The 25,418-nt window shown below is 50.6% G+C and overlaps 6 protein-coding genes across 6 annotated transcripts; 4 read left to right on the top strand and 2 right to left on the bottom strand.

The window, feature by feature from the left end:
- Positions 1–334: 334 nt before the first annotated feature.
- On the top strand, positions 335–2,423 carry ALT_6383 (uncharacterized protein; the record flags this gene model as incomplete). Its single annotated transcript, XM_033562492.2, has 2 exons — positions 335–449; positions 520–2,423. 2 exons carry the CDS (start codon positions 335–337, stop codon positions 2,421–2,423), a joined length of 2,019 nt encoding a protein of 672 aa, XP_033418383.2.
- A 952-nt stretch (positions 2,424–3,375) lies between these two features.
- On the bottom strand, positions 3,376–6,004 carry ALT_6382 (serine/threonine protein kinase CLA4; the record flags this gene model as incomplete). The annotated part of the gene is made up of 3 exons (XM_033562491.2): positions 3,376–3,788; positions 3,848–3,947; positions 4,016–6,004. 3 exons carry the CDS (start codon positions 6,002–6,004, stop codon positions 3,376–3,378), a joined length of 2,502 nt encoding a protein of 833 aa, XP_033418382.2.
- A 1,889-nt stretch (positions 6,005–7,893) lies between these two features.
- Positions 7,894–10,090, bottom strand: ALT_6381 (NADH kinase POS5; the record flags this gene model as incomplete). Its single annotated transcript, XM_033562490.2, has 4 exons — positions 7,894–8,941; positions 9,011–9,125; positions 9,188–9,300; positions 10,014–10,090. 4 exons carry the CDS (start codon positions 10,088–10,090, stop codon positions 7,894–7,896), a joined length of 1,353 nt encoding a protein of 450 aa, XP_033418381.2.
- Positions 10,091–10,159: 69 nt separating this feature from the next.
- ALT_6380 (lysophospholipid acyltransferase family protein) lies at positions 10,160–11,490 on the top strand (the record flags this gene model as incomplete). The annotated part of the gene is made up of 2 exons (XM_033562489.1): positions 10,160–11,022; positions 11,097–11,490. The coding sequence occupies 2 exons, from the start codon at positions 10,160–10,162 to the stop codon at positions 11,488–11,490; spliced, it is 1,257 nt and encodes a 418-aa protein (XP_033418380.1).
- A 700-nt stretch (positions 11,491–12,190) lies between these two features.
- ALT_6379 (putative RNA polymerase II transcription elongation factor (Ctr9)) lies at positions 12,191–15,853 on the top strand (the record flags this gene model as incomplete). Its single annotated transcript, XM_033562488.2, has 2 exons — positions 12,191–13,045; positions 13,112–15,853. 2 exons carry the CDS (start codon positions 12,191–12,193, stop codon positions 15,851–15,853), a joined length of 3,597 nt encoding a protein of 1,198 aa, XP_033418379.2.
- A 6,990-nt stretch (positions 15,854–22,843) lies between these two features.
- Positions 22,844–25,373, top strand: ALT_6378 (uncharacterized protein; the record flags this gene model as incomplete). The annotated part of the gene is made up of 2 exons (XM_033562487.2): positions 22,844–23,315; positions 23,398–25,373. 2 exons carry the CDS (start codon positions 22,844–22,846, stop codon positions 25,371–25,373), a joined length of 2,448 nt encoding a protein of 815 aa, XP_033418378.1.
- Positions 25,374–25,418: the final 45 nt, after the last annotated feature.

Raw genomic sequence — 25,418 nt, 5'->3', positions numbered from 1 at the left:
TGATGAATAACTACCAACATCAACTTACAATGTTCATTATTTGCGCAATATCCAAGACACTCAATGAGCATCGTAGGACATTCAAAGTACTGAGCACAGGGTAGATACTCGTGCAGTCGGCCGCTCGTAGTCCCCTGATATTTTGCCAAGAATACGGGGCGGAAAGTGAGCCAACGCCAGCGTCATTGCGGCACTCCAGCTGGCCAACTTGCGCAGACAGCTTTCTCTCCTTCAATCTACCTCACCTCTTCGCTATTTGCTTATTTTAATTCTTCACCGCTGTCGCTGGTGTGTTCTGAGTTACATAGCTGGACGGCCACTCCGTCCTTTCACTATGGCACCAACTATTCCCTCGGCCAAGTTGACTCTGTCTTGTCCCCTCTTCGCGGCCGATTTCGATCCGCGCAACCATGGCTTTTTGCTCGTGGGAGGCGGTGGAGGTGAAGGACGTAGTGGTGTTGGAAATAAAATTGCAAGTTCCCCTATATTCTACTACTAGAGTCATGCGATCGCCCACAGATCGTGATGTTGATTCTTGTATACCGAGGCATCGCGCTAACTTTGAGAGCCGACGTGGAACACAGGCGCTGTTGGACACTTCAAAACGCAGCGAAATCTCCGAGGTAGTCGATATTGAACTTTCGCGCGACGAGGATTCGGTTACTTCGCTAGCCGCTGCGCAAGCGAGCGATGAGTCGGTCATTGCTCTGGCCGGTATCAACAGCTCCGTGGCCGAGCAGAAGAGAAACAACAATCAACATTTGAGATCCTTCCAGATCGACTATCCCCCGCGAAAAAGAAGATCGGCGAACACTTCCGGAGAAGAGGCAGAGACAGTCAAAGAGAATCCGCGTCAAGGAAAGACTACAGCACTTGCGCGCGTATCATTGTTCCGGACAAAGGAGTCCAAGGAATCCAAGGCCGGCTCCGATACCTATCAGAGAATATTGCGACTATCCCCATGGAAAGAAGCAGATGCTCCCCGAGTAGGTGCCATTGCGACCGGGCTGGCTCCTTCGGGGGAAATTGTATTCTTCAAAGTCACTCCCACGCCGACCGAGGCTGATGTCATTGGGAGGATTCGCATGAACAGCGAGGAGGAAGCTGAGGATGTGGACATCATCGATCTGGAGGACGATGGGAAATATAAAGTGGCCTACACCAACGGGAATGACGTTTTTATTTGTGAAATATCATCACAGACAAGGTCAAACACGTCTCCAGACGTGCAGTGCGTGTACAGCACACCTCTGCCCGAAAAGGGACCGAGGATAAGGCCTAAATTTCGAGCGCTGCGCTTCCTCTCCCCCACAACGCTGTTGCTTCTCCAGAATGCACCAAACCGAAGCGGTTGCGAGCTTTTGATTCTAAACTTGCGGCCTTCTTCGAAAGATAAGCCCCCCGGGATCATTGTAAGGCGGAAGAAGCTGCGCAAATCAATCAAGATCGGGCTAGGTCTGGACACTTGCGGTTTAGGAACGAACCCAGACGGGCAGCAGCAGACCATTATTGCCGTGTCTGGTAGCGACCAGTCTATCGAGGTCTTGACAGTTGAGTTCAGTCCAAGTAAGGGCCACGGCAAACTCCGGCCGTATACAACCCTACGAGAAGTCCACCCGTTCTCGATGACCAAGATCTGCTTCTCAAACTTCATTCCCCCGGCGCACCCCGTCACGCCAGAGACCCCTCCTCAATACGTCAAGCTGGCCTCGATCAGCATGGGCAACACGGTCGTCGTGCACACCTTCCCGCTCGCCCCATCACCGCCCTCCAGCCGCACCCCGCGGTATGTCCTGGTCATGCCCGGCGAGTCGGAAATCTGGACCAATTTCGCCAGCGGCTTTGCGGCCCTGCTCTCCATTATCACCGTCTGCGTCCTCCTTCAGGCCTTCACGGAGATCAGAGGCCTCATGCCCCCGTACCTGGGGGCCACCGAGTGGCTTCCCCCGGATATCCGCGCGGCCATTGCGCGCCCGTACCACCCCCTCCCGCCTCACCCTCTCCCAACCGCATCCGCGCTCTCGGCCCTCACCGATTCCCCGAAACAGACCCTCCGAGATATCCTTCATGCCCGTCACGCCGCCGGCGCCAACGATCCCGATGCAGCCCCGGATGCTGACGCAACAACACCAGCTAGCTCTGTCTTGGTCCGATGCCTCCCTGAGTCCAACAAACTCTACATCGAGAGCTCCGACGCTCACTCCTCGCGCTCGTCCTCGTCATCTCCTGAAGAGGTAGAAGAGCAGCAGCCATCTCGATCCTGGGATGACCTCGATGAGGAGGAGCGTTCTGCATGGAAGCAACGCTTGATCGATGCTGGGTACTGGGCTCTCGAAGAGGGGGAGACGATCCTCCAGGGTGTTTTGTTCGGCGAATGCTCTGCGTTCCTGGGAAACCAGGTGCAAGCTAAGCTTCAGTCTTAGTGGTGGATGAATATCAAAAGATTGATGATCGTATTTGGCATGGCGCAAGATCATGAGCTGAGACATAACGTATATTATGAAATGTTCGAGTTTGACACATAACTACTGATATCTATAGACCATTTGGATGGTTGAATCCTAACGCACAAAGATTGCTATAGAAATTGAGCAGTACCTATTTCAATTACTGCCATTCAACCAGGAAATTCTCCCACATGTGGTGTGGTCCGATGTGACACTCGTTATTATGAAATGCATACCACATCCATCCATGGACTTCTTACTCCCTGAGAGAACTCGCTTGATATTAACAGAAATATTTTTCATCATCACTCATGGATCAGAAGCATAGAAACATGCATGTAGTGAAAACACATGCGCAACAAAGAGCATCCGTAGCCAGCGTCTCAAACAACCAATGTGTCCTGTTCCCAACTCATTTTCCCTCTTCCCTCATTATTTTTCTTCTCTCTCACATCACTGATCCCTCAGCTGGCGGACGCAAGAACGTTTTCTTATGCCGTTTTCCTTCGTCTACATTAGAAGAGACCAACATTCGCGCTGCGTCGTACAAGAGGCTGGCGGCATGGTCAAGAGTAAACTTACTCAAGTCAAGCCAATACAGCGAAACCACCGAGACAACATGAGACCCAACGGGTAGAAAGGAGGACGGATGGCTCTGAAAAAGAAATACCAAACGTGAACGCCGAGTAATACGCCAGGCCTGCAATGAAAAAAAAGAAGCTCTGCAGCTCGGACATCACACGTGTAATCTGATGGGTAATGTAGGTCGTAAGGGAGTATTAGAATCAAGCTGGAGCGTGTAAATGAGACCCATATGTGCGCAGGACAAGATCTAACGGGTAAATTTTAAATCGAAAGTAAGAAGTGCGAATACTTCACACGTGCCAGCGCGAGTCAAGCTGACACAGTGGATTGCGTGAAGAACCAATCACTGTCCGCTGTTCTTCTTCCAACGAAGAAGTTCGGCTAGGCTTGCCAGACTGCAGCCTGTCTTGAGGAAGTCATGGTCCAAGAGTTCGTCGGCGGTAGCACGGCTGTTGACATCGACACAGAGGCAGACACTGAGGAAGGATTTGAGCTCCCTACTCAGCTTTTCGGGCTTCTTCAAGCGAGGAGTTCCGTTTGTGGCGATCAGGTACAACGCCTTCAGTGGTTCCTCGTTCAGATAAGGGGGCTCGGACTCGATCATCTCAATGGCCATGATTCCCAATGACCAACAATCGACTTTGGGCCCGTATTCCTTTTGCTTGACGACCTCCGGTGCCATCCAGTAAGGAGTGCCGACCATTGTTGCACGTTTGCTCTTTGATTCAGTAAGTTTGGCGCAGAAACCGAAATCAGCTGCAAGGGTCAAATCAGTTAGTCTGGGCAAGAGTCAGGCCTCTGAGAAGCAGACTTACTAATCTTGACATGACCAGCGCGATCCAGAAGGACATTATCACTCTTGATATCACGATGGATAATGTTCTGTCCATGAAGGTGGGCCAGACCCTTGCAAGTCTGGGTAACAGTCAGCATCCCAGCAACCCCGTGTAGATATTCGTGCACTTTTTGACTTATGAACATACCTCGGCGCAGATTGTCGCGATTTGATCTTCCTGAATAACAGGGTTGTTGTCGATGACATCCGTGAGGGCGCCTCCCTCCATGAACTCCATCACAACCCACAGCTCGTTACTCTGTTCCTGCAAGAACGAATCAAGGAAGTTGACGATGTTCGCATGCTGGCTGTCCTTCATAACGATAATTTCATTGACGATGAGCTCTTTGCGGGGCTGGCTGCGCAGGTCCATCTGTTTGATAGCAACCTGACACCGTGGGCCATATTGCCGGTAGAGCTCCCGTGCGACAGGGGAGACAGCGTGCTCCTTAACACGCGCCACATACACCGAACCTGACGCTCCTTGTCCAATTTTTCGTTGCTTGCTGTATGACTCGTTCGGATTATCCTTGGAGACCACTGACCTCAGTCGATCCATGACCTCATTTTCAGACATTGCCGACATGCGGACCTCCTTGTGGCGTGGTTCAGCCTTCTTGGTCAATGCAGCTTCGGCCTGACGAACACTGTCCGGAACATTGCCTTTTTGTGTTGTCTGCTTGTTCGCAATATTCAGCGGTTTCACAGCCTGCACAGGCGCGGGAAGCTTGGATGGAGGGGGCCCCTGCGCCGCTTTGGTGCCATTGCCTTGGGCGCGAGCGGCCTGAGAACGGGGATCATTCGGAGCGTAACGAGCGTTGGGAGGATTTTTTGCGCTGCCATTGCTGGAAGTAGTGGGAGGAGCGGGTGCTGGGCGCTGAGCAGTCAATTGACGAGAAGGATCTTGACGAGTCGAGCCAGGGGCTTGCGGTGCGGGACGGCTTGGCTTGTAGCGATCGGCCATGGAGGCGTCGCCGCCATAGCCGCCAAGCTCCTGCTTAGCCAGGGGAACACGAGCCTTAGGGATAGAGGCGTTGTACGCTTCCTGATCATGTTTGTTCTGTTCATCTTCGCGTTGACGAGCGCGGCGGGTCTCGTCTTCGACACGTCGACGCTCCTGTTCTGCCATCTCCTTCATTCTCTCGAGCTGCTGCTGCTGGTCCAAAGCACGATCAGACTCCGCCCTCTGCGAAGGTGACGAATTTGCCGAGCGACTTGTTTGGGAGTGACCGTTGTCCAAACGCTGAGCAGGGCCTGGCGGCGGCGGCCTCGGGGGAGCAATCGAGCTGCCCACCGAGTTGTTGCTGTAGGGCTTTGACTGTTGACCGGACGGAGGACCGGCCAATCCAGCGTAGTACTGCGGGTTCTGTTCGCGCATCTTGATATCGGAGTAGAACTCTAGAACCTCAATCACCGCCTGGGGGTTCTTCTTATAGTCTTCCTTGGTGATAGCCGACGCCGTCAGGAGCTTCTCCCACTCGGGGGGTAAGCCCACAAAGGCGCCGGTTTGCGGATCAAAGCCGACATGGACACGGTGGCTGAAATTGGTCGGATTGCTCACACCTCCCATGCCAGGGCAACGCTCGTAAATTTTGTCAATCCAGTCATAAATCTCATCGTCACTCTTGACTTCGCAGGTAATGGTTTTGGTGGGCACGTCGCGAGTGATCAAGGCGGACTTGGAAGCAGCATCCTTTGCATTGGCCAAACGAATGACCTCAAAAGCCATCCGAGTGTCCTCGGAACGAGACACGCTGGTGACAGTGTTGAGTGGGATGGAGAGAACCACCTTCCCAGTCTCATTCTTCAGGAAATCGAGGCGGAACTCGCGCAGAATGAGGTATCTCTGATTCCAAGTAGACAAAAACTTGTCTTCTTTGCAGCGCACATAGCCCTCTTTCACGACGGCAACGCCCCCCTGGCCGGTCTGGTTTGTCTTGGTCTGTGAGAGGGACGGACTGCTAGTGTTAGGAAATAGTGACAGATTGGCAGATCCAGGAGTACTTGGAGAATTGAGACTCATTTGACTGAATGAAGTGGCCACGCCGGAGGGATTCGAAGGGAGTGTGAGTTTTGGACGGTCGGTAGGAGGGCGCGGAGCGGGCCCGGGATTCATGAATTGGTCGGCGGAATACATACTGCGACAGAGGTCAGTCAAGGTTCTGGAATTGAGACCAGTCAAATCCTAAAAAGAGGTATGCACTGCATGGTCAGGTAAAGAAGCGCTCAACCTACGTTGTAGTCGACAAGATGCTGTGAAGGACAATGGGAATGCGGAAACCCTAAGGAGGAGGAAAGGTAGCTTCAGGGGTTCCCGTTGACCAAAAAGGCCGAGACGAGGGAAATTAACACGCAACGGGAACAGACGCCGCAATGCTTCCCTAGAAACAGCAGAACAAGGAGGTTAGCAAGACGCCGCGACACCAGTATTGCCCGCATACAAGCCCCGAGCGACTCTGCCAAAAAAGGGTGGAATGACACCCCACTTCGAGACACTCGGCCAGGGGCGGTGATCCTTCAGCAAAGAGCCGCACAGGGGTTGGAGGACAGCCAGAGGAGGCAGAGAGGATTGTCTGGAATAAACGTATGCGCGAAGTTGCCGCTGTTGGCTTCCCAAGACAATCTTACCTTATTCCCTTTCCGCCTCTGACCAGCAGAGCCCTCGCGTGGGCGAGGAAGCTCCAAGTGGGAGTGCCGCTTAAATCTGGGGACGGGACGCGGTGAGCGCTTAATGAGCCAAGGCCCCAGAATAGTATTGCAATTTTGCAAGCTGTTTGAAGGGTTGTTAACAAGAGACGCTATGAATTAGAGAGAGTAGAATCTCACAGCGACGGCAAAAAGAATAGGGAAAAAAAATTTTTTCAGAAGATACTTCACTGGTGGGGAGGAAAAGAAGTAGAGTAGGGAGTTAAGTGAGAGAGAGAGAAGGAGAGTTGACAGGGAGGAAGAAGAGAGAGAGAGTGGGGAAGACAGGAACAAGGAGGTGTTAATAATATTGATTGGAAAGGGATTAATACTCAGCTGCTAAGTAGTCAGATGTTGGAAGTAGGAGTAGTAGTATCTAGTAGTGAAGTTTCATCTTGCAACTATATCGATCTAGTTAAGAATCAACATGTTTAACTGTCTATTGATTTTCTCTGGCTTCTAGAATGCTTGTATAGGATGCAAGACTGCCATGGTTCAACATCCGGGTACCTGCCATTATTGCTATCCCTCTCTGGCTGTAACAGAAATCTAAAGGACTCAGTATAAGTAATATTCGTCAACGTCAGATATCTCCAAGTCTGTCTGAGGTAATTACCATTGCCTCCTTAGGGGTAGAATGGGAATCGAGGTTTAGAGGAATCGATTTGAGATGAACTCCCGGTCAACTCCACGAGGGCGGGACACTGGCTGCGTAAGGCTCGACAAGGTGCAATAACTTGGCATCTGAGCCATAGTACTCCGTAGTAATGATAGCCTTACCATTGGCAAAGATTTATTTTTGCCTTTTGTTGTTAGTTTGATGGTTGAATCAGATTAATTGATGAAACAATGCTTTTGTTGTTCTGCTCTTTCTAATAGTAGATACTGTTCACAGTTAACCTTCAGCAATGTAACAACAAATAGTAATAATAATGGATCGACAGGATCCTCTCCCCAGATGCAATGTGCCAGATAAGTGAGTAATGAGTTCTACTCCGTACGTACCTTCAGTACTCCACCGAAGGTCTCGAACTCTCTTCCGGTTCCAGTGCGAAACTACCTAAACAGTGCCCAAGTCGAGCCGAGTCCTGGACCCACGGCTCATCATCAGGAGTATCCAGAAATCTTCTCTTGAATCATGGATCGGCCCACTCCGCTGTTGCAACTGAACCAAACTGAGCAGAATTTGGATACCCGATCAACAATAATGATTATTATTAGGTATGAATTTATTATGGACAAGAAATCACGAATAGCCATTGGATTCCGTCTATTCGACCCCAGCAGGTGCCTATATGTTTACTCATACCCACTGGAGATGGACTGTGGAGGATATATAGATCAGTGCTCCTCTCCAAACGGGTGATTGAACTTCAGCAGTCCATTCAGACCTCCCACCCAGCCATCATGCGCTTCAGCGCCTGTGACCTTCCGCATCACGCATGGCACGCCGCCATGCCACTCGTTCTTGCCATGCCGCATCTCCTCATTCCACACGCGAGCTTCCGTGCCCACCGTCATCCCCTGCCCCAAATTGACCCCGTCAATGCTGACCTCTAGCTCCCGCCCCCGATTTTTCTCACTCAATCGAAGCGTGATTGGCGTGCTCGCGGGCAGAACCAGAGGCCGGAAGCTGAGGCTCCGGGCACAAATAGGCGTCAGAAGCACCGCTGGTACCAGGGGATGGACAATGCTCCCCCCACTGCTTAAGCTGTATGCCGTACTGCCCGTAGGCGTTGAGATGATCATCCCGTCTGCCACTGCTTCCGTCAGGAACCGGCCTCCGACGTATACATCAACCACAGCTAGATGCGGCTCCTTGCCGCGATGAAGAAGCACTTCATTCATGACATACACCCCCTGGGCACCCAGATGATCCTGTGCAACAGGGATGTTTCCATGTACTTGAATTGGTTTGCCATCAACTGTGAAAAGCCCGACCTTTAGACGGTTGCGCATCAGAATCCGAGCTCCCCTGGACGAACCCATAGATTTCCCACGAACCGAAGACCATCCCGTTGGCCCGGTCCCATTTTCCATCTGGTCCTCCAGGATCGGTGCTCGATCTCCGGCACCCGCCCCAGACATAAATACTTCACGAAAAGCGCGCTTGTATTCGGCAAATTTCCATTCGCTTAGAAATCCCAGTGTTCCCATACTGAATGACAGCATGGGAGGTACATTAACGCATGCAGCGAACAGGGAAGATGCTCGTAGGATTGTCCCATCTCCCCCAAGGGTGACCGTCATGTCAACTTTGTCGTGTAATGCGGATGGGTCATTATCTGGCAATGTTGAGTAGACCGGGAAAGGAAGCGAAGAGTGGATTTCCTCGGCAGTCTTTCGTTCTAGGATGATGGCAATTGATGGATAGGTCGACCTCGTGTGGCTGGACTCTCCAGAGTTTGTGTCAGTAAAGGCTCTTCCAAGGATACATCATTCATCTAGTGTTCCATACGCAGCAAATTCAACCAGCGATTCCGTCACCAGTGGGGCACAATCTTTCTTGACAACGAGAATGTTCCTCGGAGGCTCCGGCCACCGAAGCGTAAGCAGGTCGCCTTCGCGAGATTCTACCGGAGGTCAGCGATCTTCACCCAGCATGCCCGAACCAACGGTAGGAGGTGGCGCACACCTTCATATTTGGGTATGATACGTTGCGGTAGCGTTCGGATATCTCTAATCTCTTGCAGATACGAATAAGCCGAGAAGCCTCTCGTGCACAGAATCCGTGGCCCAAATCCCAATCTGGCGGGTCGGAGTTGTATCATAGCCACTTGCATCATAAAAGCACTGCTCGCACAGGTATTCATTAGCCCAAGTCAAAAGCCATTGCAAGTCGAGATTCCTCCTTCATCTTCATTCCATGATGCATCGACTCACATTACGGATTGTTTCTGTCCATTTTCTGACCCGGTCTTCGTGAGTCAAGCCGTCCAGGATGTTTGAAGTATTTCTTTTATTTCAGGGACATTCTCAATGCTTACAGCAGCTTGCTCATAGCTCTCTAAGACAGACGAAGCAAATATCTTGTAGAGGATTAAGAGAAATTTAGATAAGGATAAAATAGATTATCGATTAGATACCACTTAGAGAGGTTATAACCAACGAAAGGTAACCACAAACGATCGACCCATCTCCCTGACCGCCTTTGCCTACGTCACTCACGCTGTGGCAGGGTGGTGCTTCATTGCCTAGGCAAGTAAGGTTGTCTACCCGCAGGTAATCACAAGATCACTTCATTATTCGCTTGCCTGTGCCCACCAGCAACCGTGATGCACACATGATTATTGTGATTATTGTTGTTTCGGTTCCGGTCTCTTTCTCTCTTTTTATTTCCATTGCTCAAAGCATGGCTTGATATTCCTTTTCCTCATCTTTATTTACTCCCCGAGTTCTCCATTTGCGACGTCTCGTGTCGCCCACACAGCTTTAGGCTCCGAGACACTGCTTATTTTTACCTAATCCCCCAGTACGTCGATTGCTCGTGTGCTTCGTACGAGCGCGGGTTCACCGTCTTCGTTTTCGCAGACTTCATCTCGATCTTTCCTGTTCGATTACTGAGGTTCTTAATCAGCTTCACAAGGGTTATACACAGCTGCTCGTCATGGACTCTCCAGAGCTTCGTCAGCGCAAGCCGGCACCTGGCCTGAAAGGGGATAACGTGGTTGAGAAGCTTCAAAGCTCCCAAGACACCGAGCCGCGCCTCAAGCACGGCATCCCTATGCAGCTCCTTCGTTCCTTGTTACTTGCAACATGGTTCAATTGCTGCTGTATCATTATATTCGCGACCCAGTTGATCGGGTCTCCGCTTTATTTCATAAGCAAGGACTATTATTATAGTTACATGGCTCTGACGAAACAATCATTTGGCTTGGTTATAACAGCCCTGACACAATGGGGCTGTCCAACATATGTACGCGTCAGTGGGGATGAGAGTGTGCGAGGTCAGATTCACCTGTGTAAGGATGGACGACTCAAGACCGAGTTTCCCGAGCGTCTAGTCTTGATTGCCAATCACCAGGTTTACACCGACTGGATCTATCTTTGGTGGGTCGCTTACACGAACCAAATGCATGGTCGCATCTTCATCATTCTCAAGGAATCGCTCAAGTATATTCCAATCATCGGGCAGGGTATGACATTCTACGGTTTCATTTTCATGGCCCGTAAATGGCTGTCCGACAAACCTCGACTACAGCATCGTTTGGAAAAACTCAAGACCCATATGTCCGTTTCCAAATCGGAGTCCCCGCAATATGACCCCATGTGGCTCCTGATTTTCCCAGAAGGCACCAACCTGTCTCCAAATACGAAACGACGGAGCGACGAATATGGCCGAAAGCAGGGGCTACCGCCTCTGAAACATGAGCTTCTTCCTCGGTCGACCGGTCTCCTATTCTGCCTACAGCAGCTGAAGGGAACTGTCGATTGGGTATATGACTGCACCGTTGCGTACGAGGGGCCACCGTAAGTTTCCAAAGGAGATCTCCGTGGTCACTGCTCATTGATTGACTAACACCTTTCTAATTTCCCAACTGTAGGAACGGCAGCTATCCCGACAAGTACTTTACTCTCCGGTCCACATATTTGCAGGGAAGGCCTCCGACCTCCGTCAACATGTACTGGAGACGATTCGCTATGTCCAATATTCCTTTGGATGACCAAAAGGAATTTGATAACTGGCTCAGGGCGCGCTGGACGGAGAAGGATGAGCTACTTGACGAGTTCTTTGAAACTGGGAGGTTCCCAACTGCCCTGGCTGGCAGCATTGACGCTGGGGATGTGTCCGATGTTCAGAGAGAGGCTGCCTCTAAGGGCTTTGTAGAAGCGCATGTCCGGCTACATCACTGGGCGGAGCTTGGGCGGATTTTCATGGTACTAACAGGCATGGCGTTTCTTTGCAGATTGCCCAAGGTTTTGGGGCTATGGGACTAGAACGATTTCGAGTCTTCTGGGCGGTGCTAGCTTATCAATAACTATATTGCTAGTATTCTTATGAGCATGACATGACAAACGAAATGATATCATAGATTGATGAAAATATGTCGGGAGTTTACAACGGCATGCGAGGAATAAATATTCTATGGTTGTACTTGATCTCAGGGCACATAATTGTTGAGGTATGGCCCGGCATCCAACGCACAAGACTAACGAGCGACCAAGTTGTTCCAGGAAAATTGCTCTTGAAAATAACGCCGATGATCAATCTGGATCCATTCAATATCACTCCTTTTTGGATGTGTTATTATCATCAAGCCGATTAACTGTGGCGGTGCTACTCGATGCACTAGCCACTTCCACTGCTAGATGCCTCAGGCTCCGACGTAGATTATTCCGCCCAAGCAACAAAGATCAAGAGCCGCAGATTTGGCTTTATGGTCTCCAAAGCTTTAGCACAAGAGCTGGTTTCGTATTCGGGTCCAGCAAAGAGAACTCTTCATCTTTCTCTGTCTCAATATCCGGGGAACATTTATCAGATTCTCTCGCCTAAAATGATCATGACTTGAGCTTTTCCACGAACTCACCTCTCAGCTCAAATCCGAACAGTCGCATCTCTCCGTGTTTCCTCCTACCGTCTCATCTCGGAGACGTTTGCAAAGGACAGCACGTATCCCCTCCACCCTAGAAAAGCATCATGGCGTCGTTAGAAAACGGTTACGCCAATGGCGCCGATGACAATTCATTCCCAACCGCCAGCTCTCAGGTCAATCTTCGCTTTTCTGACATACCCTCCGCGATTGATATTCCCGCGTCCACCCTTGACAGCGAAGTCGAAGTCAGTTTGGAAGGCCTACCAGACGACCCCACAGAGCTGTGTACCCTCCTGGAGAACGAGAAAGCCGCCAAGAATTTCTGGGTGATTATCGCGCTGGCGTATGCCAAGCAGAAGCAGCTTGATCATGCGATCGACATTCTCAATAAAGGCCTGGCTTCGGTCGGTCATGGGGCGGCCAAAGAGAAACTGGGTCTGTTGGGCTGGGTCTGCTGGCTGTTGATGCTGAAGAGCCGACAGGCCCCCCGAGTTGCTTCGGAAGGGGAACTGTATACAGAAGCCAAGACAAAGGACTATTACCTCCAGCTCGCGACATCGACACTGAATGAGGCGTCGCGACTGAACCCGGCTTTTCCTCCTTTATTTCTCGCGCGGGGAGTTCTGTGCCTTTTGCGGGCTTCCTTGCACCCACCAAGACCGGTCCGACCAGGATCAGTTGATACATCCGAGAGAGTGGAGTCGCTGCGACAGGCGCTCAAATGCTTCGAAGAATCGTCAAAAGCGTTTGGAGGCCGGAATGTGATGGCGATCCTGGGACGTGCCAGAGCCCAATACTTGCTGGGCAGGTATGCGGAGGCGCTAGAGGGGTATCAGAAGGTTCTGATGAAGATGCCTGGTCTGACAGACCCAGATCCTCGAATCGGTATTGGGTGCTGCTTGTGGCAATTGGGCTTCAAGGAACAGGCGAAGGTTGCTTGGGAGCGCTCGCTGGCAGTTGTAAGTTACGAAAGGCTACTGTGAGCTTTGGAGAGCATTACTGATGACTTTTTGTGTCCCTTACAGAATCCCGACTCCAAGGTTGCCAACATCCTGCTTGCCGTTTATTACCTCTATGACAGTTCGCGACACGCGACGACAGATCCTGCCTTCGGCTCGTTGTACAAGGTGGCCATGACTCAGTACACGCAGAAAGCCTTCAAATTGGACAAGGAATACCCCATGACATGTGCACTCTTCGGCAGCTATTTCCTATTGAGAAAATCCTACTCTACCGTCGAGACACTGGCGCGTAAAGCCATCGAGCACACCGATGTAATGGCAATTGCCAGTGACGGCTGGTATCTCCTGGGACGCAAAGCTCACTATGAAGGTGACCTTGCCCGCGCTGCGGAGTACTACAGCCGCTCCGATCAAGCGCGAGGAGGCGGCGACAAAGGGTATCTTCCTGCAAAGTTCGGTGCGGTGCAGATGCAGGTATCCAACGGAAACTACGACGACGCGAAATTCCGGTTGGAGAAAATCATTCAGCAAGCCAAGAACCCCGAATGTATGATCCTACTTGGGGCTCTTCATGCCGAGGACGTCTTTGCTGCTCAGGCTAGCGGTAGCAAAGAGGACAAGTCGGCGGAAGCTAAGAAGTCCATCAGCCTGCTGGAATCGGTCCGTAGCTTGTGGAAGGATGAAGCCAAGAAAGTCTCTCCTGATGAATCAGTCTTGGTGTACCTGTCTCGGCTCTATGAGCAGGTCGCCCCGGAGAAGAGCATGCAATGCCTGACTCAGCTGGAAGAAATGCAACTAGCTGAGATCGCCGAAGAAGAGCGTCCAGAGGGTATTGAGGATGAGGAAGAACTCAAAGCCGTCCTCCGAACAAACCTACCTCCTCAACTTCTCAATAATATGGGCTGCTTTATGTACCAGGCTGACAAGGTCGAACAAGCGAGAACGCTATTCCAGGCTGCTTTGAATGCCTGCGTTCGATCACAGGAGAAGGAGGCGCAGCTTGACACAGATGCTCTTGTAACGACCATTAGTTACAATCTGGGTCGTGCCTACGAAGCCTCCAGCATGCAAGACGAGGCCAAGAAAGTTTACGAAGGCCTGCTTGAACGTCATGCAGACTACACAGAAGCCAATGCGAGACTCACGTATATTGCTCTTCGACAGAGTCCTACGGATGAAGGGCCGAAGAAGATGGCCAAACTATACGAGGCCGACTCGTCGAATCTCGAGGTCCGCGCTCTCTTCGGGTGGTACCTGAGCAAGTCCAAGAAGCGGGCGGCGAACCTCGCTGAAGACCATGAGCAGCGACATTACAAACATACCCTGCAGTACTTTGACAAGCATGACCGCTACTCTTTGACCGGGATGGGCAATGTTCACCTGGCGACAGCGCGGGATATGCGGCGCGATACCGACCAGGACAAGGAGAAACGCCGCAAGATGTACGAGAGGGCCGTCGAATTCTTCGACAAAGCGCTGCAGCTAGATCCCAAGAATGCCTATGCAGCGCAAGGAATTGCTATTGCCCTCGTGGACGATAAGAAAGACCACGCTGGCGCCGTGCACATCTTCTCCAAGGTGCGAGATACCCTAAGGGACCCCAGCGTCTACCTGAATCTTGGCCATGTCTATGCCGAACTCCGACAATACTCCCGGTCGATTGAGCACTACGAGGCAGCGCTTTCGAAAGATCGTGCTCGCGATGCACAGATTCTTGCTTGCCTCGGACGAGTCTGGCTGCTCAAGGGCAAGCAAGAAATGAACTTGTCCGCCATGAAGACGGCGCTGGACTATGCTAAACGGGCCCATGCCGTTGCACCCGCACAGGCTCATCTGGAGTTCAATGTTGCATTCGTGCAAAACCAGATTGCCTCGCTGGCGTACAGCTTACCAGAGACGCAGAAGACGGTGCAGGACGTTGAGGAAGCCGCCGAGGGGCTTCACCAAGCTATTGAGACCTTCGGGCGCATTGCCAAGGTGAAGAACCCGCCATACCCTGCCGGAGCGCTGGAGCAGCGCGCCAACATGGGCAAGACGATCATCAAACAGTTGGAACGTGCGCTCCAAAGCCAGAAGGAATACGAAGAGAAGAATGCGGCGAAGCTGCAGCAGGCGCGCGAGGCTCGCGAGGCGGAGATCCGCAAGCGGGAGGAAGAGGTGCGGAAGGCGCAGGAAGCCGAGCAGGAACGGAAGAGGAAGCTTGCGGAGGAGCGACAGCGGATGATTGAGGAAGCCCAGAGACTGGCCGAGCAGCGGGCAGAAGAGGAGAGGACGCGTGAGGAGGCGGAGATGACTGTGGATTCGGAAACCGGCGACAAAGTGAGGCGGAGGAAGAAGACATCGTCGAAGCGCAAGAAGAAGAGGGCGGAAGACGATTTCATCAGCGACGGGGAGACGTCTCGCCGGGCAGTCAGCGGGGAGCCTGGCAGCGAGGGGGAGGCGGCACCCAAGAAGCGCAGACGGCTGGAGCGTCGGTCCGGCGGCAAGGCGCAGAGCAAGTACAAAAGCAGTGAGATTGTGGAAGATTCGGACGTGGAGGATGAGGTGCACGAGGCTGCTGCGGGTGATTCTGATCAAGAGATGCGGGACACTAGAGCCGACGATGTTGAGGATGTGGTGCAGCGGCGTCGAGCCAAGGTGACCCGTCGGATTGCGGACGAAGATGATGAGGATGAGGAAGAAGAGCGAGGAGCCGCGTCAGCAGGTCCGGTGCATGAGAATCAAGAAGACGACGATGATGATGGGTTGTTCAACGAGAGCCCCCGGGGGGAGGATCTGGAGATGAAGGAGGACGACGAGGAGTAATCAACCTCTTATTGAAAGTCTACGGACACTACTTGTAGTTTTAGATTTGAAGCATCTTTTCATATAGTTTCTCGTTGCACGTTCGTTTATCTCATTGATTCATGATATCAATTGGCGTTGAGGACGAAAGCGACAGGGTGAAAGGGGGAAACGGGTATTTTGTCGATAGTTTTACGGGATGTGTGTATACTAGCTGCGAGATCTGGCTTCGGCCTGATGATGGGATGATCATAACAACAGCCGTTCAGCAGTCATATCTATCTACCCAACGTAAAAGCAGTCCGAGAGGAGCTGAGAGCGGCGGCCTCCATAGGCCGCTGCTCTGTTATCTTGCCAGGAAAAGGAAGACGACGAAGTGTAGATGATGATCGCTGATCTGTTACTGTTATTGTCAATTTGCACGGAGTACGGCGTAGCAACATCATGATCGTCGCTGTTTTACTCCATACTGGTCTTCTAGTTTCCAAGAATAATAAACCGGCAGGCAAAAGACGAATCGAGGAAGCTGGGAGCTCACCGAGTCGTCATATATACTCAAAGCAGCATAGTTGGAGAAGTGGGACGGGGCAATAGACTTTCATTGAGACTCCAGCGATACTGAATCAATAGATTCTAGACAAAATGATCTTCAGGAGCCGAAGCAAGTGAAACACCGCTCTTGGTCTGATTTTTGTTCCAGGGGCAAAAGTTTATCCTTTGAGACAGTGGTGAAGCAGGATGGAAATACACTACTGGGTAGTCTGCTGAGTATCCAACTAAACCAAGGTGGTTAATAGGTACCATAGGCACAGTTTATAGAGAGAGAGTCTTGCACGTGAGGACTGAGAAGAAGAAACCAGTTGGCGGTTTTATCCACATTCGTCCTTGCTTGGAAAGCAGTGGCCAGATGCTGTCGTTACATATTTACACAACTAACCCTGTAGGTACAAACGGGGATTTGATCGAGATTCGAGAGATCTGATTGATCGAGGATCGGAGCCTTTATCCAGATGGTTTTGGAACATTTGAACCAGAGCAATGGATTCATTCGAATCAGCTGATTTTGGTCATCTAAATAGGTACTTTTGCGCCTGGGGACCACGAACTACATTGTAAGGTACTCTGTAAATATGCCAAACCACTATGAGCTGGATCCTAACAGCCAGAGGCATATCGAAAAATCGGCCTAGGTAGTGTACGTAGACAATCCTCCGAAAATCATCATGTGCGAGCACTGCAGGTGTCTCGAGAGCCCTTTCGTCCTGTAGGTACCCAGGATGCATACATACACCATGCATGCATGTTTGACTACATCCCTGTCTTCTTCGATTCCGACCTGGGCTGTTTGGACTAGGTTGGTAATGTATTGTGTTCTATGTTACTAGCTTATATCAGCGGTGTGACACTTTTGCTGAGAGATTTATTGCCTTGCGTCAGCCATGAGTCCAGCACAGTGGATTCGATTCACCAGGATATCTGTCCTAGGATCTGCTCATTGGCCTTCAATAATTACCACACTGAATGTCTCCACCGTTGTGCAGGTAAGGAAGACAACGGCCGAAAATGGTGGAAGAGAGAAGAAGAGGAAAGGTGTCTCGACATGTCGGGGAAGAACTGAAATAATGGGGCGATGTGGATGATGAGCAAACATATCAATCCATCCATCCATAATGATCCTTTGAGACTCGATGGATCCGAGTATGAGTACTCCGTATATTCTTGTTCGGTAGTTGCTACGGTGCTTAGTTGCATCTGTGCGATGGATGACGCGATACAGCGACGCACAGTTCGCAATGGGAGATTGAATTCTTGTGGGACTGTGGGCTATCATTAATGTCGCCAATGGCTGGCTGTCTCAGTTTTCTTGAGTGTGGGACTATCTACTTATCAATATTGGGATTGATTCAGACTTTGACAGACTATTAACGGTTGACGATCATAAGTTGACACATATGACAGGTGAAAGTGCTCTTCTACCTTAGAGGGATGTTTAGACTGATTCTACGACTGACCTCTGACTCGCCGAGTAACTAGGCAAGCGAAATGAGACATGAATAGAAGCATCTGTGATCTAGACAGCTACAGAGGGCAAACTACAGCCATGATCCATCCTCCTGCAGGTGGGACATGCACACATGTCTTAGGTTTCAATGGAGATTCCTGTCTGCCTGGTATTTGAATCTACCCGAGGTCTAGCTATCTCAACAAGAGAATTGAAGATACCGACTAGAGCCGATATTAATATTTGATACCCTCGAACTCGGTTGGAACTTCAATACTCGGGATGTTTTCAGATGCGATCTCGCTTACAGTTACAGGAACCGCAACGTGTTACTTTCTAGGAGTGATAATAATCATGACACTAATGGATAGTGCCCTGTCGGACGGAACAGTGCACCCAATAGTTACATGGGTGGCTGGAGAGTCCGGGGTATGTAGTTCTAACCTCAACTGTCCTCGGTACACTACCTAGAGATGGGTGGTTTTCTCCTTCTGAACACACAACTTGACAAGGATACTCGCATTTCATTGAACATTCTGTCCGGATTCCAGAATCCAAGAGGTTTCATTAGGATAGTCTCAACAACAATTCGTCCCTTGGATCCTAACTGTGTGGTACGTATCGCAATTCGCTCTATCGTCCCGTTGCTCCATCAACTAGGGAGAGCGAACCGTTATCTTCTGGAGTCGGGGCATTCCAGACGAATCACATCCATGGATAGCTAGCTGATATGAAGAACGCGTTGACGTCCCTCGTACCATATCAACACTTGACACATCCATGTAGTAGTCCCTCTACCCCTGTCTCTATCGCATGATACATGGCTTTGCTACATCGATCTAAAATGTCTGGTTCGATCTTTTGCCACTTGCTAAGGTATCTACTTTACCTTACCTAGGTATCTCTGCGACTTAAATTAATTCTTTAGGGCTTACTCCGTATAACCTGCACCCAATCGGCCGCTAATGGTTTGACTGTAGACACTAAACTAGTTGCATGAGTAGTGCGGCACTAAAGCGCCTTAAGAGTTTGGCCCTCGGTCCTCTCTCTTGTCTGAAATGTGAACAGGTAGAATGCCGACTTCGTTTTGTGCCTGTCCCGTGTGTCACTAACTCCTTCGCTCCAGGCTTGCCCAAACTCGGTCAAGTCAGGGACTAATAACTACATTCTAGTGATCCGAATTCCTCCCAAAGTTTGATTCACCAACCGATTCACCAACCCTACTAGTCAATAATAATTGGACAATCACAGATGCCCTCATGCCTCATGGGGTTAATGTAATGTAAAGTCTCTCAAAGTGAACCAGTCTCAGCCTAAGTGAATCCAACAGTCCTCTGTAGTCAAGATAATCCGCAGTACGGAGAATCCGCCGCGTCCCAACTCCGATCGACTAAAGGGAACGAAGGTTGCGAATCGTTCTGTGCTGGGATCTTGAGAGTGTTGGCGTCCCGTGGCGCAGGACTGATCTTGTATATTAATTCTTTACAAATGAACGCTCAATATTAATACCGTACGCGAGAATCCCAAGATTCGAACAATTGATAACTGTTCAAAGGTTGTCTGACCACTACCTGCAAGTGACAAGCACGCTACCTGTACGTGGGTAGATTTCCCATCACAACGTTAGGTACAAGTATTGTACCCGTATGATTATGCATATGTGGCCTCAGGCACCATGGTACCGGGTAGTGCTGGCGCCCCTTGATTAGGCAGGTGTCATCTGTTGCCCAGCCATGGTTGATTGTTACATGTGCTTCGCTCCCTTGTTCGGAGCTCCCTAAGGTAGGTACGGAACATGGGGAAACCCCAAACAATGTTTCCGCTGGCCTAACAATGAGCTTTGTTGCTTGTCCAGTTTATTGTGGCTTTACTTTCATGTTGGATGTCCGTTACCCCAGACTTAGAATACCTATCTACAAGACTGCAAAGCACCTAAATACAGAGTATTGCTTGTTTCTTTCATCGTCTCCTCCTTCTCAATTCACTGCTAAGGCTTGTCGATCTCCTAGATATCCGCGGGCCGTCACTCTGCCTCATCCATTTTCCGTTTTCTCTGCGAGGTGGGCCTCTTTCCTCTCGAAACGCTCCCAAAAAAAAAAGCAAAAAAATAAAAAGCCAAAACTCCACCGGGTCGCGCGATACCTCAGAGGAAGATACAATTTGTGTGTACTCTGTGAAGGTACGGACTTTGATTACGTCAAGCACAGTGTAGATACTCCAGAATTGCGCTTCAGTTTGCAGCATCTCCCGCCAACATCAATGTTTCGAGATATCTAGGTACTTGGTGCACTGTAGTATATCCCTGCAGACTGCTCTGAGACTTCACATACATTTCTAGCCTCTTTGATGTGTATGTAGTAGTAGACAGGCCAGCCTTCGGCCCCTTTATGCAGGTATCCCACTCTGCAGACTGGCTGGCCGCCTCTTCTTTTGTGCCATGGTTCGTCTGCCTCCTCCACGAAGTATCTGGATTCTGCAGAGCCTAAAAGAGGGTATCGGACACACCAGCCGCTTTGAGAAGCCGTTCAATATCCAAATTGCGATGCGATCAGCACACACGGGACAAGCCGCCCTGACGACAAAAAGTTGTGGACCTTGAAAATGTCTGTGCATAAGAAAGATCCTACCATTTGCAAGCTTTGCATTTTGCAGCTGCCGATTATATAAATTCAGATACGTCTGTAGGTGCCCTTGTATGTTGACTCCGTGCATCATTTATTGGCCATGATCCGGAAGGATGCTCCCGAGTTTCTGGACTGGATGGAAATGGAGCCTCCAATTCCAGAATCGTTCGGGGGCTTGACGGAGCCAATCCTTTTATCAGACTGCTGGTCTGAACAGAGAACAGGTGGGATCGTCCCTCATCCCACGGTAATTCCTGTGTAGTACTCCGAATCTAGATATTGGGCTCCTCACGGACTCACCTGGCGGACACTCGCTGTCTTGAGTTGTCCTTGCAATGAGACTGCTACAATGATTTGACGAGGATAATGGGATTTGCTTTGAGATCAGTTGAGTCAATATCCTGTACCTACCGAGGTACGGAATAGCTACAGTAAGCACCTATCCGGTTGTTGGAGATACCACCAATAGCCAACTACCAATATCTAGCTAGGTACCTACTTAGGCATAAAGATTGGGTAACGAAGGTAGGTAGTTGGAGGGAGCTTCACGGAGTCATGCGGATATCCACGCATGAAGGTATTGCTGCTGTATGTACGGAGTATCCGTACTTTAAATGTGTCAGGTACTCGTTAGGTGGCACCCATGGATAGATATGTAGTAATATACTGAGGCATGAGGCTGTAAATGAGCTATAACAGTGTACATGGAGTAGACCAGGCTAACCAGCTAGCTGCAGGGAAATTATCTATTTGTTGGGGGCAAGGGAAGGGAAGGGAAGGGGAGGGACGGGGGGTGGCATTTTGGCTTTTTACTTTTCGTCCCCTAAGTGGACTCCCCTCTCGTGCCCTTCTTTCCCATTTTCGTTCTGCCTTCTGGAAATTCAAGACTCCAACTGGCCGATGTTTTTGCTTTTTCGTCTTGCAGTTAATTTTAATTTTAATTTTTCCCCCTACCCCCTTTCCTTCCTACTGTAGCTTTTCAACGGTGAGAACGTGGGCTATTGGCTTATCATCATTTATCCGGACTTACTCTGTATCAAAAGCAAAATAGGAGTCAAGCCAGCCTCCTCCGTAAGAAGCAGGGAAGCTAGGTACCTTACATCGGGTGGTAACTGCGAAGTACGTCCCTAATTCGAAGTATCTAGCCTCCTCTATGCTATCTACGAAACGATCGCGACAATGTTAATACATAATAAATTGATGACTCCAGATATATATCGCAGTCTAAACTTCTTATTTTTTAGTGTTCTTGTCCTCCGTGAATCTCCCCGGACCCCAGCGTGTATAGTCTACGGAGTATCATCAAATGGACTCGATCGTTTAATCTAATCCTTCCTCTTTTCCCCCCCTCTAGACCCAAAAGACTCTATTTTACATTGTTGTTTACGCTTTACACTGCTTCGGTTAGGATACTAGGTAAGTTAGGTACTTTAGTGGTTTAACTACCACTCCGTACTAGCCTACCTGGTCGTAGTAGGAGCGTTCGCGTCGTTCGTTTCTTATGATCGTCACAATCATCATATCTGCTACTCCGTGCTCCTGTCCGTGTTGATTTCATCTTATTTGTTTATGGAGTGTCTACGGAGTGTCTAGATGACAAGTACCTAGTGTCGTTATATGATCTTACTGCTAGATCCTGCTCCTGCTCCTCCTCCTACTATCGTTATTCATCATCCTCCACTGCTACTATTTTTTACTCGCCGTTCTGGACCCTCAAATCTGAGATTTTTCGGTCCATCTTTCTCCATCTCTTACTCCACCCTCAATCATTATTATTCCAATCCCTTTGGGTCGTCTTCTTTTTTTGTGGGCTGAAAGCCATCCTTGTCCTCCGACACAACATAACCTCGATACACTGCTCCTCTGGATGATCGATCAGTGAACCGCTCATTAGTCCACAATCTTTTTCATTCTGTCATTCATTCACTCACAGCTTGTTCTGTCTGCTGGTCTCTGGCCCAATTTTTGTTGCAAGATCTCTCTTGATACTTCGTGTTAGAGTTCCATGCCACTCACTTGTCTCCTGAACCCGATACATTTCTAAAACACAAGGGGAAACAATCACCGTTGCACCCCTCTCCCTCTCCCTCTCCAGTCTCGCACGAGTCAATGGCTCGCTTGGAGTCCCTGGTCTCCCAACACAGATCCGCTTTATATGCTCTGGTCGATCTTGGATCTCGCTCACAACCCGTCCTCGACTTTAAGGGGAATTAATCCCTTTCCAAGGTCAACAACTGAACAGCATCTTCCCCTCTGAGTGCTTGATTGATGAACTTCCTGGCTTTGCCATTCTCACTCTATTGATCGCAAACCATCGCCTCGTTGCAGTCCACCTGCACAAAAGATCGTCTTGTTATCGGGATCCATCTATCTCACTGTCCCACCATGCTTGCAAGGCAAGAAGAGGCGGATCTCTCTGACCGGCCATCCACCAGAGCTTCCAATGATCCCCCGGACTATACAGCCCACATCCGTTCAAAATCAACCGCTCATGCTCACAGTCCCAAACGCCTCTCTGTCTTCAGTGGTCGATCCAGGAGCAATACCTCAACCTCTACCTCATCCTCCCGCCGCTCGCCCGCTTCCTCTATGACTTCTGCTGACGCTGCTTCATTGCCCTACTCCAGTGAAGACCGAGCCAGCTCCTCGGCAGGTATTCGGTCGGACAGGCATGAGAGGCATGAGAGTATGACCAAATCACTCTTCTCACGGGGGAGCCGTATTCTGCGCCGTCAGGGAAGCAAGTTCAATATCGCTGCCACTCTCGACGAGGAGGATGAAGTAGAACGCGAGAAGTCGCGTTTCGAGGTCTCAGAGATCTTCAGTCGCCACCACAAGACGCGACAAAGTAATGCCCGTAAGTCAAAGCCCCCCCAGGGTAATATTCGCCAGAGAGGAAGAGACTTCAAATTGACTCCCTCGGTAACATTGGTATACAGAAGAACATTTGAAGAGCCTGATTTCCAATCCCTTTGATTTCCACCATCTGACTCATACGAGTCCGTCCCAATTTCAGGCGCTGGATAAAGCCAGAGAAAATGACATTGTCACCGAATTTTCCGCCATTCGTGCCTCTCAGAGACCGATGACGGGACTCAAGGGCATTCGGGCAGACGATCTCCATTTTCAAGGCTTCTCATCGGAGGATCTCACAGATGGCGGGGCAGCTATTGCAGAGCACCGAACTTCTCCGACTCCGACAAGCCCACCAGCTTCTCCAGGCGTTTCATCTTCAATCAGTCCGAAACAGCACGATCATCGGGCCAGAAGAGAATCGCGCGTCTTTGAGAACTTCTCTCGACCTGTGCCGAGATATCCCAGGGCCGGCTCCACCACTCCGCCGCGGAGAACGATCTCTCCTCAACTGACAGCTTCGCCAGACTTGTCTGAGCCCGCACCACGCGCCATTGATGAGATTCTTGGCTTGCCCTCCCAGCCCACATACCCTGAACACGTGTATGGCAACACAGACGACGTGGAACAGTACTCTTCCATGCCGCAGTTTAGGGTTGAAGGGATATTTTCGTTTCAACCAGAACATGCTGTCACTACAGACGCGAGCACCGAAAGAATAGACGCTGAGACGTCTGTCTCCCTTCCTAGCCTCAAGTCTGTGTTGGAAGAAGTACCGGAGGAGCAGGGCATCACTCACTGGCATGATAGCCCCGAGGCGGATGCCGGCACAGCAATGCCTCCAGCCTCTTCTCAGATAGACCCGTCAGCCGAGGTGCCAATCCCGTCTGTTCAGCGTCGCAAGTCTCGACTATCCATCTGCGTTGCTGAGGAGCTCTCCAGAAAGTTCTCCGTGGCTCTCGGCTCTCCTACTCTTCCACAGTATCGTCTGTTCCAGGATGCCGCCGACCAAGCGGTTGGAGGGCCAATTCGCCGGCGATCATCCGCTCATCGCAAACCTGCCTATGAAACCATCTATGAGTCTTGGGATGCTGATATCGATTATTGCTACGAGCATGCGGCGGAATCAACGTTTGACTTTGACTGGTCAGGTAATTCGCTGGATGAGGCTCGTTCGGCAGATAACGATGACGACCCCAGAGCAGCTTGTGGGGGCCCAACAAACGAAGGCAAGGACGTCGAGCTTCTTCACCCTACACAGCTCAGCACGTCGCGTTTACCCAGTCCGGAGTTGGATCCCAGCCCAGCCCGTTCGTTACTCAGCTCTCAAGTAGCTGTGACCCCGTCCAGCGCAGAGTATGAGAGCGAAATCGTCTCTACCGGCGGGGACTATTTTCAGCCGGTCAATTCATCAGTCTTCCCATCTGCTCTCGGAAAACAGATGACGCAGGACACTCTGTACGAGGAGTACCTAGCGGCTGATGCGGAATCTGATCGGCATTTCTCCTTTTGCTCACAGGGACTAATTCACGCTATGGACCATCCGGTGTCTCCCCGAAGCAGCTTTTCTCCCATCAGCAAGTGCAACTCGCAGGAGAGCCTGATACTTTCCCGTGCCGCGTCGATTGTCCGCAAACATCGTTCCTCTGTCTCGACGGGCAGTGTCCCAGAGCTGGTGCATAGCCTGGCGAGCAGCCGGGAACTGCCATCCATGGAGCACTTGCCCTCTACGGAGCAGTCTGGTTACACAGCACCATCATCGGCAGGCCGTACGGAAGTTTCTTGCTACCACCGGCAGACCAAGAGTCTGGCACGAGAGGTTGAGACGCAGATCATGTCGCGATCTGAAAATAACTCCAGCCCCGGGCCTGCGGACCCGGCGCGGGCAAGCGGTTCGATTCACGATAGAGCCAAATCAACATCTGAGGTAGAGGTTCCAAGAACCGTCAGGACTACTAGGAGTAATGCTTCGGCACCCCTTCCTCCCATCCCGCTGAAGAGCCCGAACCGAAGAAAAGGCAGGACATCATACTCCCTTTTCCCTACCCCTGCAGCGAATTGAAACTGTTCCAGACAATTCGCTATTTGCGTCTTTTACTCCAAAGCA

This window comes from Aspergillus lentulus, assembly GCF_001445615.1.
Source record: "Aspergillus lentulus DNA, contig: Alt12, strain: IFM 54703, whole genome shotgun sequence".
NCBI classification, from domain to species: domain Eukaryota; kingdom Fungi; phylum Ascomycota; class Eurotiomycetes; order Eurotiales; family Aspergillaceae; genus Aspergillus; species Aspergillus lentulus.
This window is presented reverse-complemented; position numbering and strand designations above follow the sequence as displayed.